Here is an 18,102-nt window from a genome sequence, read left to right as displayed (position 1 = left end):
ATGTCCTCAATTGGGGCGAAGGCGAGGGGAAATAGTGGTAAGAGGGAGACGGATTTTCACAAGTTGAGAGTAGGATCGTGGAACATAGGGTCGCTTATAGGAAAGTCCATAGAGTTAGTGAAGAGTCTTAAGAGAAAAAAGATTAATATAGCCTGTGTTCAGGAGACTAGATGGGTAGGTTCCAAAGCTCGGGATGTGGACGGATTTAAATTATGGTACTCAAGAGGCTCAAGAGATAGGAGTAGAATAGGTATTCTAGTCGACGCGGATCTTAGGGAGTGTGTGGTAGAGGTTAAGAGGATCAGTGATAGGATGATGTTTATTAAGCTAGTTATAGGCAGGCTTATTGTGAACGTTGTTAGTGCATATGCACCCTATGTGGGTCTGGATGAAGAAGTCAAAAGGCTCTTTTGGAAGGATTTAGATAAAGTAGTGAGAGGTATACCTAGTACCGAAAAGATGTTCATTGGTGGAGATTTCAATGGTCATATCGGTACAACTACTAATGATTTTGATGATGCCCATGAGGCTTTGGTTTTGGGAAAGGAATGGCAGCAGGGTTTCTCTCTTGGAGTTTGCCAAAGCTTTTGTGTTAGTTATTGCTAATTCATGTTTTTTGAAGAGGAATAATCAAGTGTTCACCTTTAGTAACACGATAGCTAGGACTCAGATTGACTACTTACTCCTCCGGAAGGGTGATAGAGGCCCTTATAAGGATTGCAAGGTTATTCCGAGTGAAAATATTACCACCTAACATAAGCTTTTGGTGATGAACTTGGAGATTAAGAGGGATAGGAGAAAGAAGACTCTTTATGATCGAGCGAGGATTAGATGGGGGGCTTAACTCCCGCCTTTTATCGAGAGATAGGCTAGAAGCTGGATGGTTTAGGGGCCTGGAGTAGTAGAGGGGATGTGAACAACATGTGGGACATGACAGTTGGTTGCATTAGAAAAGCAGCTACCGAGGTTCTTGGGGTATCGAAAGGAATCTTTAATGATCGTCAAGGAGATTGGAGGTGGAATGGAGAAGCACAAGGCAAAGTGAAAGCCAAGAAGATTGCCTATACAGAGTGGTTGGAGTGCATGGATGAGGAGGAGAAGAATAGGCTTAAAGATATTTATAAGAAGGCAAAGACGAAAGCAAAGTCGGCGGTCACTAGTGCTAAGATGGCAGCTTTTGAACGCATGTATGTCGAGTTAGGGGGAAAATATGGGGATAAGAGATTATATAGGCTCGCCAAAACGAGAGAGAGAAAAAAACGCGATCTGAATCTAGTAAAGTGCATCAAGGACGAGGAAGGTGAAGTGTTAGTGGATAAGACCTCTATCAAGCAAAGGTGACAAGCTTACTTCCACAGACTCCTAAATGAAAAAGGAGACAGAGACATTGTATTGGGTGATTTTCCGTACTCTGATAGTATTCGAGACTTTGGGTACTGCAACTGTTTTAAGGTTGAGGAAGTTAGACGTGCTGTTAGCAGGATGAGGAAGGAGAGAGCGATCGGGCCTGATGAGATTCCGATGGACTGTTGAAAGAGCACTGACAAGGCAGGTTTGGAGTGGTTGACTAAGTTGTTTAATATTATTTTAAGGACTTCTAAGATGCCTGATGAATGGAGGATGAGTACTATCGTTTCATTATACAAGAATAAGGGTGATATCCAAAACTGTAATAATTACAAGGGTGTCAAATTACTAAGCCATATTATAAAGATTTGGGAGAGAGTGGTGGAGATGAGGGTGAAGAGAGGAGTGTCAATGTTAGAGAACCAGTTCGGATTCATGCCGGGGCGATCGACTAATGAAGAAATCCATCTTATGCGGAGACTGGTGGAGAAATTTAGAGAAAGAAAAAAGAATTTTCATATGGTGTTCATTGACCTTGAAAAGACTTATGACAAAGTTCCGAGAGATATTCTCTAGAGGTGTCTAGAGGCTAAAGATGTCCCGATGGTGTATATTAGGGTGATAAAGAACATGTATGTTGGAGCCAAGACTCGGGTTAGGACGGTGGGAGGTGACTCAGAGCATTTTCCTGTTGAGGTGGGACTACATCAGGGATATGTGCTGAGCCCTTTTCTTTTTTTTCTTGGTGATGGATGAGCTGACACAGTCTATTCAGGAAGAGGTTTCATGGTGTATGCTATTTGCGGACGATATAGTTTTGATTGATGAGACTCGGGATGGAGTTAATGATAGGTTGGAGGTTTGGATACAAACGTTGAAGTCCAAAGGGTTCAGATTGAGCAGGACCAAAACAGAATACTTGGAGTGCAAATTTAGTGTTGTGATGGATGAAAAGGGTAGGGAAGTGAGGCTTGCCACCCAATCTATCCCCAAGACAGAAAGATTTAAATATCTTGGATCCATCATCCAGAATAGTGGGGACATCGATGATGATATCACGCACCGCTTGGGGTAACATGGTTGAAATGGAGGCTAGCTTCTTGAATCTTGTGTGATAAGAAAGTACCACTTAAACTTAAAGGTAAGTTCTACGGAATGGTGGTTAGACCAGCGTTGTTATATGGAGTGGAGTGTTGGCCAGTAAAGAACTCTCATGTTCAAAAGATACATGTTGCGGAGATGAGGATGCTGAGATGAATGTGTGGACACATTAGGAGTGATAAGATCAGAAATGAGGTTATTCGGGAGAAGGTGGGAGTGACATTTGTGGTCTATAAGATGAGAGAAGTGAGACTAAGATGGTTTGGGCATGTGCAGAGGAGGGGTGCTGACGCCTAGTTAGGAGGTGCGAGCGGTTAGATTTGGGGGCTATGCAGAGGGGTAGTGGTAGACCGAAAAAGTATTGGAGCGAGGTGATTAGACAAGATATGGCGCTACTCCATATCACCGAGAACATGACCTTAGATAGAAAAGAGTTGAGGTTGCAGATTAAGATAGAAGGCTAGTAGGGATAAAATGGTGTCTTGTCGTATGTCGGTTTAGGGTGGTCATAGGTCTAGGCGTGCCTTTATAGTTGTGTTGCTATTGCCTTTGATTATCACAGTACTTTTCTATAGTTATAGCTCTAGTTATTGTTCTTGTCTTGTAAATTTTGCATTGCATTTTTATTTATTTATTTATTATATATATATATATATATATATATATATATATATATATATATATATATATATTATTATTATTATTATACTATATATTTTTTTTCTCTCGTACTCGGAACTGTGACTTTTGAGTCGAGAGTGTTTCGAAAACAGTCTCTCTACTTTCATAAAGTACTGATAAAGTCTGCATACATCCTACCCTCATCAAACTTCACTTGTGGAATTTCACTGGGTATGTTATTGTTGTTGTTGACATCTGGATCTCACCCCTCGGTCGTTGGGGATAGAATGCAGCTATAGCTTTCCCCTTTTGTGCCTATATTGATGATGAACATGTTGCAAAACCAAGTCAGAAGCTAGTTTAAGTCTGTCAAATTCTTCACACAAAAGAAGACATTGTATATCAAAAAACTATTGTTTCATTTAACAGTATATCACTGTAAAACCTTACAAAAAGCTGGTGATTATTTGCTGTACAATGGATGAAGACCACCGTGCCAATTACAAAAGCACTACACTGTACAACTGTGATTAACATGAATTACACGGGAAACCATGTTAATGTTGAATCATATTGGAAGCAGTTAGCCACCAAAAGATGCGTCCTCCCGTCCCCTGGCTCTGTTCTTGGTTTCACGAACACCACCCAAGGACATGCATCCTGTATGCCCAATGAAAAATTTACTGTATCCTGTATGCCCAGCCATGCCTATCCAAAAATGCCTGCACAGCTTCTTTTATGGCCAGATTTGGTACCAACTGGGATGGAAAAAGTGGTTCTCGTGTGATTGGATCAAATTTGCCCACCTAAATTGCCATGCTCAGGATCAGGAACATAAATAAGCAAATCAAATGGAAAACAAAGCTTAAATGAGGAGAGGAGAAACAAGTTTACCTTTTGCAAATGCTCAAGGATCACAGCCCGCTCGTATGTAAACCCACTCGGAGTAATTACAGGGTCGCGAAAAATATCAAGAGTGATTTTACAACACAAGTAATCAGGAACCTAGGAATTTTTTTAGTGTCAAAGGGTAAATGAGTAATACAACATACTTACTTACGAAAGGGAGAAATGACTAAGGTGATAATTGCTCGAATGCTCACCTCGGTTGGAGTATCATCTGCAGCAGCTTTCATGAAAACCTCACCTACAGCTTCCAGTTGCTTCAAAAGAGATGTTGAGCTTTCATCTTTGAGCCCTTCTGTGTGAGAACTGTCAAGCATATGTTTCTCCTTGAGAGCTGACTCACAGGATTCTCTGAGCCACATACACAAGAAAAATAATGGGGAGACGATCTTATGTAGATGGTATCAAAATCCAACAAAAGAAACGGAAATTTATAAGCTACATAAGAAGAGTCATTACTTCAAGTTCTGAAGCTCCCAGGAACGCCTTGTAGATTCATGCTCCCACTCCATGTATTTTGCTTTTGCAAGCGCTTCCCAGATCTCTTCAACAATGTAACTTCCTGGATTTGCACCTCTTCCAAGGTCTAATGCCTGTCAGGATACATAGAAGAGAGCTGTATCATAATTCAGCAGAGCAAACTTCCCTAAAATCATCATTTCAACTATCATAATTCAGCAAAATCATCAAAAGAACAAACGATCGTTGATAGGTCTATCCAATACTAAAAAGAAGATTTGAATTGAACACAATGATGGTAGTATGCTAATTAACATGTTCTGACATACATTCTTGTAATTTGAGCTTCAAGTAGGTAAGTGTGTGATTATTGAAGTCAAAGCCAAACCCCCAAGCCTGGAAGCATTAGCGCTGCAGGAATTCAGTTGTTTCACAGGTTTAAATTGTTCCTTAGGAACACTTGGAACCTATGGTTCACATTTGGTTGATTGAACACAAAAAAGATCTTAAAGAAAGTGTTAGCTTGAAATTTTTATTTGTTACATCTCCAGGTATTGAAACTACTCTTCCCAGTGACTACTAGTAAGAGCAACCAATAATGAGCATATGGATTTGCCACAACAAACAAAAACAACAGTTACCAAACTATTATCTGATAATGCTTCTTAGGAAACTCATTCATTTGGAATAGGTAGGAGGAATAAATTCACTAGTTTTACTTGTCATCAACTAGGAATATTAACTACATCCTTAATATCAACACTTCTTCCATCTGCATACAATCTCACCCTTGAGAATAAATGTGAACTGAGCTTAACATTTTCCCAGTAAGCTCACCTCTCCTCCACTAAACTAAAAAGATTTACTTTGACAATGGGTTTTCATAATATGTGAATTCCAAAATATGTCATCCAGCACAATTAAAAACAAACACAAACGAAATCACTGGGATTTATTCTCATCTTCTTAAACCTTGGTAGGCAGAGTTACTTGGTGTATGTGCTAGTGGGCGATAGTAGATATCCGGTGGAATAGTCTAAGGGTGCACCAGCTGGCTTGGACGCCATCATTATTAAAACAAAAGAACACTAAGCCAATTATTCTAGCACAAATACCTGTTCATTTATCTCCTGCACCTCACCTGACATCTATTTTCCTAAAACTTCAAACAGACACACTTAGAATAGTTCACCACTAAGCTGATCCACATTATCCATATGAAAGATGATAGTGTTGGTTTCTAATAAACTTTTTGGCGCCAATCCCTAAGGTTTACAATAAGCTTCTTTTATGGTTAAAAAAGAAATTTTATTGATAATGCCAAGAAGAGTATACATAGTTAAGGCCAAGATGTTCGTCACAAGCTAGCTAGAAACAGCACATTGAAATTACTGTACATTATTACTTGGCTCGAAGCATAAAGGTGATATTAGATCAGTTTTAGTTAAGGTTTGAACCTAAGGCACTTTTATAGAAAATGCAGACTCAGAAAATAAACAAACGAAATCATAAAAGGTTCAGAAACTAGTTTTCCGACAATCAAGCCTGCTAACTAACATATGTTAAAAATATCGAGAAATGAGCAGTGACAATAGCAGCTGCAATACATCCCTAATTACATAATTGCATTTGTATTAATTTAGTAAGAGCATAAAAGAGGAAATTATGATAGCAAAAGTAAGAATGCATAATGACTGACCAAATTATAAGGGGAAAGAAGACCCACCATGTCACGTCATCATTTTCATAAACAATTAGGGATGCAGCCTAAACTTATAAACAGACAAGGCTGTTTGGATACATATTAGACACTACAGAACATCACAGCCACAAAAGTGTTGAGTAACACTGTGATGCAAGGACACTTGCAAGACAAATATTTAAACATCTGTAAGAGACGATTTTTATACCTTTTCCAATTCTCTCACGCCTTCAGCAAACTGTTCCTTTTGTAGCAATGCAAGACCAAGATAATAGTGGGCCTGTTTACCCAGAAATCACTCTTAGGTTATTATCTGTAAGGAATAAACAATTTCTAGCAACACCAACTAAGAAAGACCATCAATTCAGCAGATATGATACAGAGATTCTGTAAAAGTATTCAACTTAATGCCATCTCTGATTATGTGTATTCTCTAACAAGCTAAATTATTATCCTAAAACTTTCAATTTATCAATAACAGTTAACAAATTAACAATCTCCAAAAAATACATCACTAAAAAATCCAGAGGATCTTTGCATTAATTTTGTGCAACTAGAAAGAATACCATATTCAAGTTGTTTTTGTATTTATCCTATTAAGGTAACTGCTGTCTCAGCAAACTATTTCTCCGATAGAACATTTAAGATTTCAGTTTTCTATTTTCTCTCTTCAAACTAGTTATGACCATGAGGGTTTTTATCATCCATGAGAGGAACAAACTAAATTTAGTGAAACACCAAAACAAGCCTAAGTCCATCCAAAGAACAATGGAAATATCAACATTTATAAAGCAACAACAACAGACCTAGTATAATCCCACAAGTGGGTTACGGATAGGGTGGTGTGTGCACAGCCTTACCTCTACCTTGTCTGTGTAGAGAGACTATTTACGATACACAGTCGGCTTGATAGAGCACTTATATGAAAACCCAACACTGAAAAAAGGTATATGCATGCTAAATATCACAATGTTTCTCACCTTTACAGAATTTTGATCCAGCTGAACAGCTTTTCTACAATCTTCCTCCACTCTTTTCCAGTCACTATAATTCAACAATCACGATAACGCTAAACATCTACGAATATATAATCAAACCTAAACCAAAAAAAGGGAGAAGAAACACATACTTCCGCCTCCGATGGCACAGAGCACGATTGGTCCAATATATCGGAACATTAGGACACAAAGTAATTGCCTAGAAAACAAAGCATTCAGTAGCAGCAGTAATACTAGAAAATAATCCATCCATTTGACCTAACACTGACACAAAAAAATACCTCGGTATAAGCATCCATGGCAGCCCCAAATCGATTCTTCTGAAAGTAATTGTTCCCGTCTTGCTTCAGTTGTTCCGCTTGCTTTGAACCCACGATTGGTGCCATTTCTCCTTTATTTTCTTTTCTCTACGATCTTGAAATCCCTTTCTCTATACCCAATTGTTACCCTCTCTTTCTCCGTCAAAGCTACACCTACACGTATATATAAAATTGAAAAGTAGCGCGGAGTGGGGGCGGGGAGAAGGATGGTCTGGAAAATTTCAAGAGCAAATGCGCGGAAGGAGCAGAAAATTGGAAGCGTCGTCACTGATGCGATGGTGCGCCGAAATGCGATAAATTGTTAACTGTGCAACCTGCTTTAGTTACTACAGTTGAAAAGAGTTATTAGGTTAGTGGCTTTTGGTAATAGTTTTAAAAAAAAAATTATTATCGAGTTATTGATTCTTAATGATTTAAGATTTTTTTTAACGAGTTAATTGATAATCTAATAGTAACTGAATAATTTACATTTATTACCATTTGATATATAAATTCCTTCACTTAGGGTTTAGTTTTCATACTTTTATTTTTTGTTGTCTCAAACTCTTGATTATTATGCGAAATGTTACATTTGCTTTTGAGCAAGACGCAATTTATCAACTCATGTGCATGGTTCATTTGGTTCGTCACCATGTTTCTAAGTGATTTTCAATTTTTTTTTGTTTTATATTAAATCTTAACGGTTAAATTGATAACTGAACCGATAATGATCAATAACCGATAAGTCAATATCTTAATGGTTCTATAACGGTTGAGCATGTCTATAAACTGATAATCGATTAGTCAAATCGATAAACTCCAAAATCAAACAAAATCGACCGATACGCAACCCTAGCTTTACTTAGTGGCTAACGTTTGGATCTTAAAATTTTCTTTTAGGAAGGTCCCGCATGTAGTAAAATTGTTGTCATATAATTATGAGGTAACATATTCAAGTTGTGAAAATCGCTTCTTGCTTAATCCATAATAAGATTACGTACATAGATTCTTATGGTCCGATTCTTTCTCCAGACAGCCCTTTTGTCCTTCTGATTTAAGTTACAATTTTGTTCGGGCCTCTTAGAAGCGTGAAGCTGTCATGAAAAATACATCGGAGCTCTCTGAGTCTGAAGTGGAAGTCGAACGTCTGCTCAATAATTCAATCGGGAGTTAGAGGATTATTTACAAAATATTTACCATATCAACTACAGCTATTGCCGAATCAATTGACCATCCGCTTGAAACACCATAATAATACAAAACAAAACAAGTAATTGGTGGTTATAACTCTTTAGATTCTCGGTGTCGATTATAGTCGTGAAAGATGGTGGTTGGTTCACATAATTTCATAGATTAAATCTAAGTGTTACTCCATCTGTTTTATTTTGTGTAACAATATCAATGTTTAAGAGAGTCACACAGTCATTAATTCGATACTGAACCTCAATTTTTTCTCTTTACCTATTCCCTTTGTATATCATTTTTTTTCTCTTCCATTTTAAATGTTTTTTAGATGACATAATAATTGTATTAAAAAAACAAATAGATGCTGACGTGCAGCTGAAGAGATCACACTTGAAATTTCTCGTTAAATCCTAAAAAATATTCTTAAGCCATTTTAAAATATAAAGACATAATTCATACACCACAAGTAGAACAAAAGACTTTCTTAAACGAGTAAAGTGTGATTGTCGCCTTAAGTTGATTGAGAGAACAAGAAATCACATATCACAATTTCCTTTCAATAATTAATAAAAGGTGAGAGCAATAACAATCAAAGTTGTGAAAGATCCTACAGTAATATAATTGATTGTTTATTGTGGAATAAATTCAATAATTCGAATATTAAATTCACAGCAAACAAACATTAACTTAATAGTTTTTGCAATTTATTTTAATCCCGATATATTTATCGGGTACAACTTACAACAACAACAACTCAGTGAAATCCTACAATGTGGTGTCTGGGAGGGTAAAGTGTACGCAGACCTGACTTTTACCAAGGTAGGACGGCTGTTTTCGAAAGACCCTCGGCTCAATAAAATCATAAAAGAAGTCAGATAAGAATAAGAAGTTCAAAGCGATATGGCAAGTAAATAACGAAAACAATCCAGATAAATAATCGGGCACAACTTACCGGTACAATATTACTATAGGAAATTGGGGATTAGGAATGGGAAGTCATACGCCCGTCTTCTTTCCCTTTCATTGGAAATTTACTGGATGTCGACTCAATGTTTATAGGCCCATCACCGTCCACGGGCCAGCTCCCTTTCTAAGGTTCGCACAAGGATTTCACTTATTATCACTTTATATAAGTGAAACGATTTCCTTCCCTTATATACATATATATCAATCCCCAAAATTCACAATATCTGCAAAAATGGCATCTCTTCTCCAGCTCCATTTCATCTTCCTCATCGCATTTCTCCTAATTCCCCCTGCAATATCACACAATTGCACTTCATCTCCGGCGCTGATCTCCGGTAACACGCACTTCGCCGACTGCACCGATCTCCCTTCTCTGAAATCGTCTCTCCACTGGACTTACAATTCAACAAATTTGACACTTTCAATCGCTTTCAATGCTCCTCTGCCTTCTTCTAATGGGTGGATTTCATGGGGAATTAACCCAATTCACCCCGGCATGATCGGCACAGAGTCGCTAATCGCATTCAAAGCTCCAAATGGATCCATGATTGTTAATACTTACAATCTTACTTCCTATAAATCAATTACACAATCTGATAAACTTTCGTTTAAAGTGTTGGATTCTAAAGCAGAGTACTCTAATGGCGTCATGCAAATATTGGCCACTTTGGCACTACCGTCAAATATGACCACGGTAATATTTACATTTTTATCCTGATTTTCTTATTATAAATTATTTATAATAATGGCAACGTAATATCATAGTGGATTTTTTTATAAAGGTAGTATAATTTTTTCATTTTTTCTTTTCTCGGTGTAAAATAATTTTCGACTCTTATTGTGGATGAAAGGAGAGGTAGACGTAAAGATATCCGAAGAAGCCTTAGAGAAATGTGATTAGACATAGAGAAATGTAATTAGACATAATATGATTCACATTCAATTTACCAAAGACATGATCATATAAGAAGATATGTAAATCGATCATTATGATAAATGGTTAATAGATATGTAAGTCACATGCAATTTTCGACTCTTGCTTGCTTATTCTTTGATTTTCGTGTTACCTGATGTTTTATTTGCTTCAGTTATGGTTTTTTTTGTGTGTGTTGCTGCTTATCTTTTCTTCATTGTTTTCGACATGACTTCTAGACTATCGTATTTGCTTTGCATATTTGTTTTTCTAAAATATGTTTTACTTGGAGAAGAGTGTCTATCAGAAACAACATCTTTTTTTGGTAAGGAAGGGTAGACTACACACCATCGTTCTTCGATTTCACTTGTAGAATAATACCGAATATGTTATTATTATTGATGTAAAAAAAAAAAAATTGACTCCTATACATTGAGACTTTCTTTTAATCCTCCTACACAGTTATTGTGACGTATTTTAGATCATTCATTTAAAAATCTTCATTGAATTTAATGATAATTATTATATCAAATGATACTTTCTTCTAGATAATGGATTGCTGGATATATATCCTTTTTAACACAACTTCATTTTTTTTCCTACTTTGGTGTATATCCTTTTTATTAATATCATTGAAGGTTTATTAGTCTTCATATGAAATCTGATTATTTCGATCATAACAGGTGAATCAAGTGTGGCAAATTGGACCAGCGGTGAAAGACGGTAAACCAGTGGCGCACATGTTTGATCCTGACAATTTGAAATCTAAAGGCACATTAAATTTGGCTACTTCTTCCAGTGGCGATGGAAAAAATTCCACAGCCCCTGCACCCGCTGGTGGCGGTGGACAGAGTGAAAATAAAACTGGTGGATCTTCAAGAATTTGGAGTAACAATACTATTTTTTACGTCTTTTTTATGTTCATTGGAGTTCTGTTTTTGTAACTTGAAGGAACAAATTAGCAATGTTCCAATTTGAAATAATTCAATAATTCATGAAACGATCGATACCATTACAATATTGACATATATTTTTTACCAAATTTTTTGTTGAGCAATTTAAGCCTAAAAAATTGGCATTCTTTAGCCACAATCTTCCCTCCCCCTAAAATCAAGCTAATTTAGTGTTTTTAAATAAAATATTATTTTTTTTACCAAATTATGAATAGAAAATTACTGAGTTTGTTTTGAGGAGAACATTATATTCTCAACTTATATTCTATCATTGAATCATTCAATTTGAATGCATGTTTATGAACTTCATTTTTTTTGGATCTATTTTGGTATACATCCTTTTATTAATGTCATTAAGGTTTATTAGTTTTCATATGAAATCTGATTATCAATATTTAAACAATTTCATTTTCTTTTGTCTACTTTGGTGTATATACTTTTTATTTTACATCGATGTAGCCATTTCTCTATAATATATTCAAATAATGCACACAACTATTTTTAGTTTAATCAGTTGGATAGACGACTATTTAGGTTAGTTTTTCAATCAGTTGAAACTTATAGTGATTTTTATATATATCTTAATATTTGCGTGACTATATAAAATTAAAACATAATATAATGTTTGTCTGACTATAAAATCACATACACATAAAATACAATCATCCTTTAAATGCAAATAATTATTATGAAAATCTCATTTAATATGTAGATGCATTCCATACTGTTTGCCCATAATGAAATAATAGAATTTGTGTCTGGCCTCTTCAATGTTGTGTATGTGTATCAATTCTTTATTTTCCTATTTTAGATTTTCCAAACATGTCAGATTCGAATTTTGAAGTTTAGAATCTCAAACATCCGATTAAGGGATCTCTAACACCAAGCCAAGTCCAAAGAATTTCTATCGGCTAAGTTTTCTAATAAATTCGCATAAGGGTCAACTTCAAACGATCATATCTTCTAGAATATAATGAATTGGATGGCTCATGACCTATCAAATTAAAGTTCTTTGAGTATTCTTTCCAACTCCACTAAATTTGTCTCATTTGGAGTTCAGAGTAAAATGTTATGACCATTTTACTGGAAACGCTCTATCCTTGCAGAAGTCCACGATGAATCCGCAACGCGGAGAGGATACGGACTCCACTGCCTAAGCCGAACGACGCCCCCTTTATTTTTTAAGGGTATTTTTGTCCTATAACCCTTTGGGGAGTTATTTTAATGTCCTAAACTTGTAGAAATCAGTTTTTCCTCATTAAAAACCCTCTCATTCACTTCTAGACATTAACGCTCAGGAATTTTCAAGAAAGCAAGGGTTCTTTTTCAAGATTCTTCAACAAGGTAATTCCTTCAAGTTTGACTTAACTTATTTTAAGCAGCCCAACTTTTTTTTTTTGGCTTATAAGCAGTTTTCAACTTATAAGCTACTTTAGATAAGCTAAGTCAAACAGACCTAATTATTTTTTTGGCTTATTTTAAGACAAAATGACTTTAAGAATTGGCCAGTCAAACACTCAAAAAAACTGAAAACAACTTATAAGCTATTTGAAGATACAATAGCCCCTGAAAGTGTAAAAAAATTAAAAAATATGAAAGATATTTTTGTAAGCAAACGAACGATTAAGACTCATCTATATATACTCCATATTCAGCCACAATCTTTTTGCATATCCTTCCTCTTCTTCCTATCATACCCTTCAAAAATATCTAATTGATTTTTACTTTCATTAGGAGAATATATTTAATCCTGTCCAGAATGGCCAGTACCAAATCACTACTTTACCATTGTTGGTCTTCTTTATCATCTTACTTTCTTCAGCTGCAGCTTTACAAGGTCGCACGCACTTAAGTTTAGCTTCAAAGGTTCGTTAAATTGACTCTCAAAAAATAAAAAGTACCACATAAGTTGAAACGGAGGGGGTATTATTATATATATGTTGGCAAGAAGCCATCTCTGATCGCCATTGATGAAATCGATGGAGCTAAGAAGCCGAGAAAGAGAAGATAGAGATGATAAAGTACGGACTAGACGATACTTCTATTATTTGTTTTGTTTCCGATGGATATAATGGATTGATGAATTTTGTTATGGACTCTATTATTTGATTTGGGCCAATGATTCAACACAGCCCAAATTCTTGTCTCAGCCCAATTTCCATGACATCAGCCCAACACCAAACAATACCTGAAGATGTCATTTTCAGCATTGTACAAGAAATATTCTAGGATGTGTATGTGTACAAAAAGTTTGTTACACAAAATATGCAAATGCATTTTAGTCCATAGATAGTTTAGATATTACTAGTTTTCTATTTTCTATTTCTGGCAGAAGGATTCTCAACTACTTGTATATATACTAGGCATTGATCAATAAAATAACACACAAAAAAATTCCAAAAATTGCATACATTTCATCTTGTTTTTCTAACAATATACTCCATCTATTCCATTTTATATATAGCTCTTTAACTTCTTTTTATTCAGTTTGATAATTTAAAGAACGATATTACTTTCTTTTTACTACCCTCGATAGCATGTTAATTTTATAGCCATAGAAACATATATATCTTATTTAAGATCATAACATCTAAGGTTACTTTTGGAATATGTCAAACGTATTTTATTCTTTCTTAAATTTTGTGTGCAGTCAAATTAAAAATTAATAATATAAGTCGTGTAAAATGAAGTAAAGGGAGTAAGAATTATTTGTTTTCTTCATTTATCTTATGTTTTAATCCAAAGTCATGACTACACTCAATCAGGGGTAGAGCTAGGGAATCGGATGCGAGAATGATTATTTGAATCAAGAAATTATATTTTATATATAAGGTCAAAATTAACGTTATGTATATATAAAATATGTTGAATCTCTACATTTAGCTCTTTATATTTTGAATTTTTCTTAGTGAAAATTTCTTATTCCGTCACTGAATTCAATTATCTATGAGTATAGGGTGGTGGAGGAGGATGGATGTATAGGAATTCAAGAAGATTGATGATAGGATCAATGGAACCAAAATGTGCCTACAACGAATGCAGAGAATGCATAAAGTACAAGTGTAGAGCAAACCAAGTTTCCAGTAGATGAGAATGATCCAATGAATAGCCCCTATCACTACAAATGTATTTGCCAACTCTGAAGATTTTGATAGTGTAATCATAGTCCTTAAAAAAAATTCGTAACATTTTATTTTATTTTCGTATTGAATAAATGTAACGTATCAAATTTGTATTTGAATTTTCTTCATGGATTATATTTTTAGACGCAAAGCTTAGATATATGTGTATAAAAAACACTACTATGAATTCGTATTTCAAAATCAATAAAATGCAATGGAATTAGTGATAGAACATTAAGTTTGATTGGTCAAGTTTATATCTTTATTAGGAAAGACAATTTCGTATTTTGGATTATAATTCTTTTTGTTTATAGGGTTTAGAGTAAGTTATTGAGTTATGTTGAATCTGTAACTTAGGGGCCATTTGATAGCTAGTTAGAGTTATGCGGATATTATAATATAGAGATTAGTATCTATGTATTATTTTATGCAAAGATTAATTAAGGGGTGTTTGGTAACTGATTTGGATGTGAGTTATGCAAAAAATAAATTACGAAAGATATTTTAATATATGTAAAATTTAATACCTCCATAACTCAGCTCAAAATCAGCTATCAAATGACTCCTAAGTGTAGAACCGCACCTTATCTTGAGTCCTCCTCTGAGTCCGAGTGTAAAGGAAGAGATGTTTTTAGGGCTTTTGGGGCAAGTGGGAGAGGAACCTTGGAAAGTTCTAGTTCTAGAAAAAGCAATTGAAAAGAAAGGAACTATTCGATCTTTGAGTCCCATATTACTTGTCCACTTTTTTCTAAACATACCATTAAAAAATTATAAATAAAAAGAATATTTTTTACTAATTTATCTTTTAAATCTTTTTAATCTTTTTAATGTGTCTTATTCATCAATACCATGATCAACAATGAAGGAACTTTTTGAAACTTTGCAATATTTATACTTTCAAAAGAATTACATATAAGGGCAAAGTTTGGGGGGGGGGGGGGTTAATTAATTATACAAAAAAAAGATCAAAATGCCTTTAAACCATGCGAAATTGAACAAAAATGCTATTAGTTAATTGTTTGGAGCAAATTATTGATGGCAATGACATTTTTTGGAGCAAACTATTAACTAATGACATTTTTGTTCAATTCCGCATAGTTTGAGGACATTTTGACCATTTTCCGTTAATTATAGTTTGTCTTTGTAAATTAACAAATAATTTACGATAAATATTTTTAATAATGTGGACAAGTAACATGGGATTAAGAGAATAATACAAGGAGCAAATGAAAGTGGTCCATGGAGAATTGGAAATTCAGGGGCCAAACACATCATATAGTATGTGCAATTAAGTCAGAATCTATTCATTTCGTACTTAAATAGCAAAAGCCTTGTCTCTGTGAGCATATATATATAGTTTATAGAGAAGTCAGGACCCCCAATTTGTGTAGAAGCAGGACTTAAAAGAATCTACTTTTGCTTTGATTGAACTCTACTTTAGTAGTTTTATATGCTTATAAATGAACAAGCAAATTAAAGCACCAATTCACATAGTAATCTATTGACTTAATTAGTCCATCAATCATACTATCAATTTTGATGAAACCAATTTCTAATCATGTTAACCACTAAGAGGACATAATTTGGCTCCCTTTTACTTTCCTTAACTATACTAACCAATTTGTCAACCAAAGCCATCAAAATTGCACCATCCTTTAATATATGCTACTTTATATTTAAGACCAGAAAAAGCGTGATGCATGCCATGCACATACGGATGACAAATGGCTAGTAAATTAAAATTAAAACTAGCATAATTTGCAAAGTTAGAAATAGATCTTTTTATAATTAACTTATGATCTCGCTAAAATTACTTATAGAATCAATTGGGGTAGAGGTCAACAATAACGTGAAGAAATGATCGTAGCATATATAAGTGATAGGAGAATTGTTCATATAAATATGGACCATCATGATTCATGGTAGAGGTCAACAAGCCAATAAGATCATGCTGTAGAGTGTAGAATGGTTGAGTATGAATAAAAGTTTTAATTTATAGTAATACTTAATGGTAGATGTTTTGAAAAAACTGTGTAGGCTTGACCTATATCACATCACCTTAATGATATTTTGATAACTTTAGCCTTTAGCCTAATAATAAGTGGTACCAACGTCAATAATTCAATGAGATGACTATGAAAATAGCGGAAGTTTGAAGACACATTCACAAAATGAAGTTAGTAACGTTTGATGGCCATATATACTTGGTTGATGCATGTTGAGTTACACCCAATAAATCTCCCGATAAGTTCATAAGGTAATGAGTGAGGTAGAACTTAGTTGATGGAAAAATATTGTTGATTCAGCGTCAAATAAAGTACTACGTCAATATCTAAAAAGAAATGGAGCTAGGTTGCATATAAGGTGTAGCCATGTCCTTACTAATATAATCCTTTTTTTAAAAAAACGTACTATTTTTATTCAAAGTGAATATCACATCATGATAAGAATATTTTTGACCGCATGTCGATCGATAAGAATAATATCCTTTTCCTAGCTAATGTTAATCTTTTACTTACTTGAATACTCATGATTATCCTATAATCACTCTACGAAAAAAATATTACTCCTATCCTATATATGACCACCTACTACTAATTAATGAGTCGCATAAGCACCTGTACACTAGCATTAAACTAGCTATTAATTGGATAACCTAATTTGGCTTAGACTTAATTAATCAAAATTAACAAAATCATTAATGTTGGAGTTTCTGGATTAATTATTCGAGAATTTGGATAAGAACAAACTGCCTTCCGTCCACACTGCGATTTTAATTATTCGAGAATTCGGATCAAAATTGCTAATATGAATGCTTTGAATAATTCTTTCGTTTCATTTTGGAATTTTATTTCATCGAATATTCATTAGAAGACTGATTAGCTAATATATTTAATTAAAATAAAATGTCTACTTTATTATTGATAAGAAAAATATATATATACATTACGGGAATCGCTTATTTAATTTTGAAAGATCTCTGACGTTTAAGTTTAATTGGGCAAATCATTATTACATAAAATAATTAAAATTAGCACCATAAGCTAATTATAGATTATTCTCGACAATTACCAAATAATGCTAATATATGATTAGTACATTTTACAGCTTGTTTGGATGGTTCATGCATGGTTGTTATCTATTGTAGCGTATCGTGTTGATATTTTAAATATAATATTTATTTTAAATTTTATTGTATCGGATTAATAAATATGTGGAGATGCTTCTGCGACCAAAATAAATGTCCATCCATTGAATACAGAAAAGCTTAGTGTTGAAAGTTTTTTCAAAAAGTTCAAATGCCTGCTTGACTAAAATGCAGCCTTTTCGTTGATACCTTTCTTTTTTTTCCTTTGGTAAATTACATTGAACACAACACTCGTGTAAAATGATTCAATTGGAGATGCACTTTATATATCTTAAAATCAGACGCAATATATTTGAGTATGAAAAGTCTATAAAAATGTAACGATGATTTCAAATATTAATTACTAAATTTTATTAACATGGGTATATTATTTATATGAAAA

General features: G+C 34.3%; 3 protein-coding genes across 3 annotated transcripts; 2 read left to right on the top strand and 1 right to left on the bottom strand.

The window, feature by feature from the left end:
* On the top strand, positions 1-606 carry LOC129900217 (uncharacterized). The gene has a single exon (XM_055975142.1). The coding sequence runs from the start codon at positions 1-3 to the stop codon at positions 604-606; it is 606 nt and encodes a 201-aa protein (XP_055831117.1).
* A 2,858-nt stretch (positions 607-3,464) lies between these two features.
* Positions 3,465-7,787, bottom strand: LOC129900820 (E3 ubiquitin-protein ligase CHIP-like). Its single transcript, XM_055975885.1, has 8 exons — positions 7,416-7,787; positions 7,266-7,333; positions 7,117-7,180; positions 6,345-6,416; positions 4,435-4,568; positions 4,173-4,326; positions 3,964-4,074; positions 3,465-3,875 (listed from the first exon to the last, which is right to left on the bottom strand). Exons 1-8 carry the CDS (start codon positions 7,518-7,520, stop codon positions 3,750-3,752), a joined length of 834 nt encoding a protein of 277 aa, XP_055831860.1. The 5' UTR covers positions 7,521-7,787; the 3' UTR covers positions 3,465-3,749.
* A 1,812-nt stretch (positions 7,788-9,599) lies between these two features.
* Positions 9,600-11,500, top strand: LOC129900422 (cytochrome b561 and DOMON domain-containing protein At4g12980-like). Its single transcript, XM_055975397.1, has 2 exons — positions 9,600-10,278; positions 11,181-11,500. Exons 1-2 carry the CDS (start codon positions 9,607-9,609, stop codon positions 11,439-11,441), a joined length of 933 nt encoding a protein of 310 aa, XP_055831372.1. The 5' UTR covers positions 9,600-9,606; the 3' UTR covers positions 11,442-11,500.
* Positions 11,501-18,102: the final 6,602 nt, after the last annotated feature.

The sequence above is a fragment of the Solanum dulcamara genome, chromosome 8 (genome assembly GCF_947179165.1).
Source record: "Solanum dulcamara chromosome 8, daSolDulc1.2, whole genome shotgun sequence".
In the NCBI taxonomy this organism is placed as follows: domain Eukaryota; kingdom Viridiplantae; phylum Streptophyta; class Magnoliopsida; order Solanales; family Solanaceae; genus Solanum; species Solanum dulcamara.
The sequence above is the reverse complement of the archived record's forward strand: the minus strand, read 5'-3'. Positions and strand labels throughout refer to the sequence as shown.

Coding starts and splice junctions, on each gene's coding strand:
- LOC129900820 (XM_055975885.1), bottom strand. CDS start 7,520: ATGGCACCAATCGTGGGTTCAAAGCAAGCGGAACAACTGAAGCAAGAC. Junction 7,334..7,415: donor CCATGGATGCTTATACCGAG/GTATTTTTTTGT, acceptor TTTGTTTTCTAG/GCAATTACTTTGTGTCCTAA. Junction 4,569..6,344: donor GCGTGAGAGAATTGGAAAAG/GTATAAAAATCG, acceptor GTATCCTGACAG/GCATTAGACCTTGGAAGAGG.
- LOC129900217 (XM_055975142.1), top strand. CDS start 1: ATGTCCTCAATTGGGGCGAAGGCGAGGGGAAATAGTGGTAAGAGGGAG.
- LOC129900422 (XM_055975397.1), top strand. CDS start 9,607: ATGGGAAGTCATACGCCCGTCTTCTTTCCCTTTCATTGGAAATTTACT. Junction 10,279..11,180: donor TACCGTCAAATATGACCACG/GTAATATTTACA, acceptor CGATCATAACAG/GTGAATCAAGTGTGGCAAAT.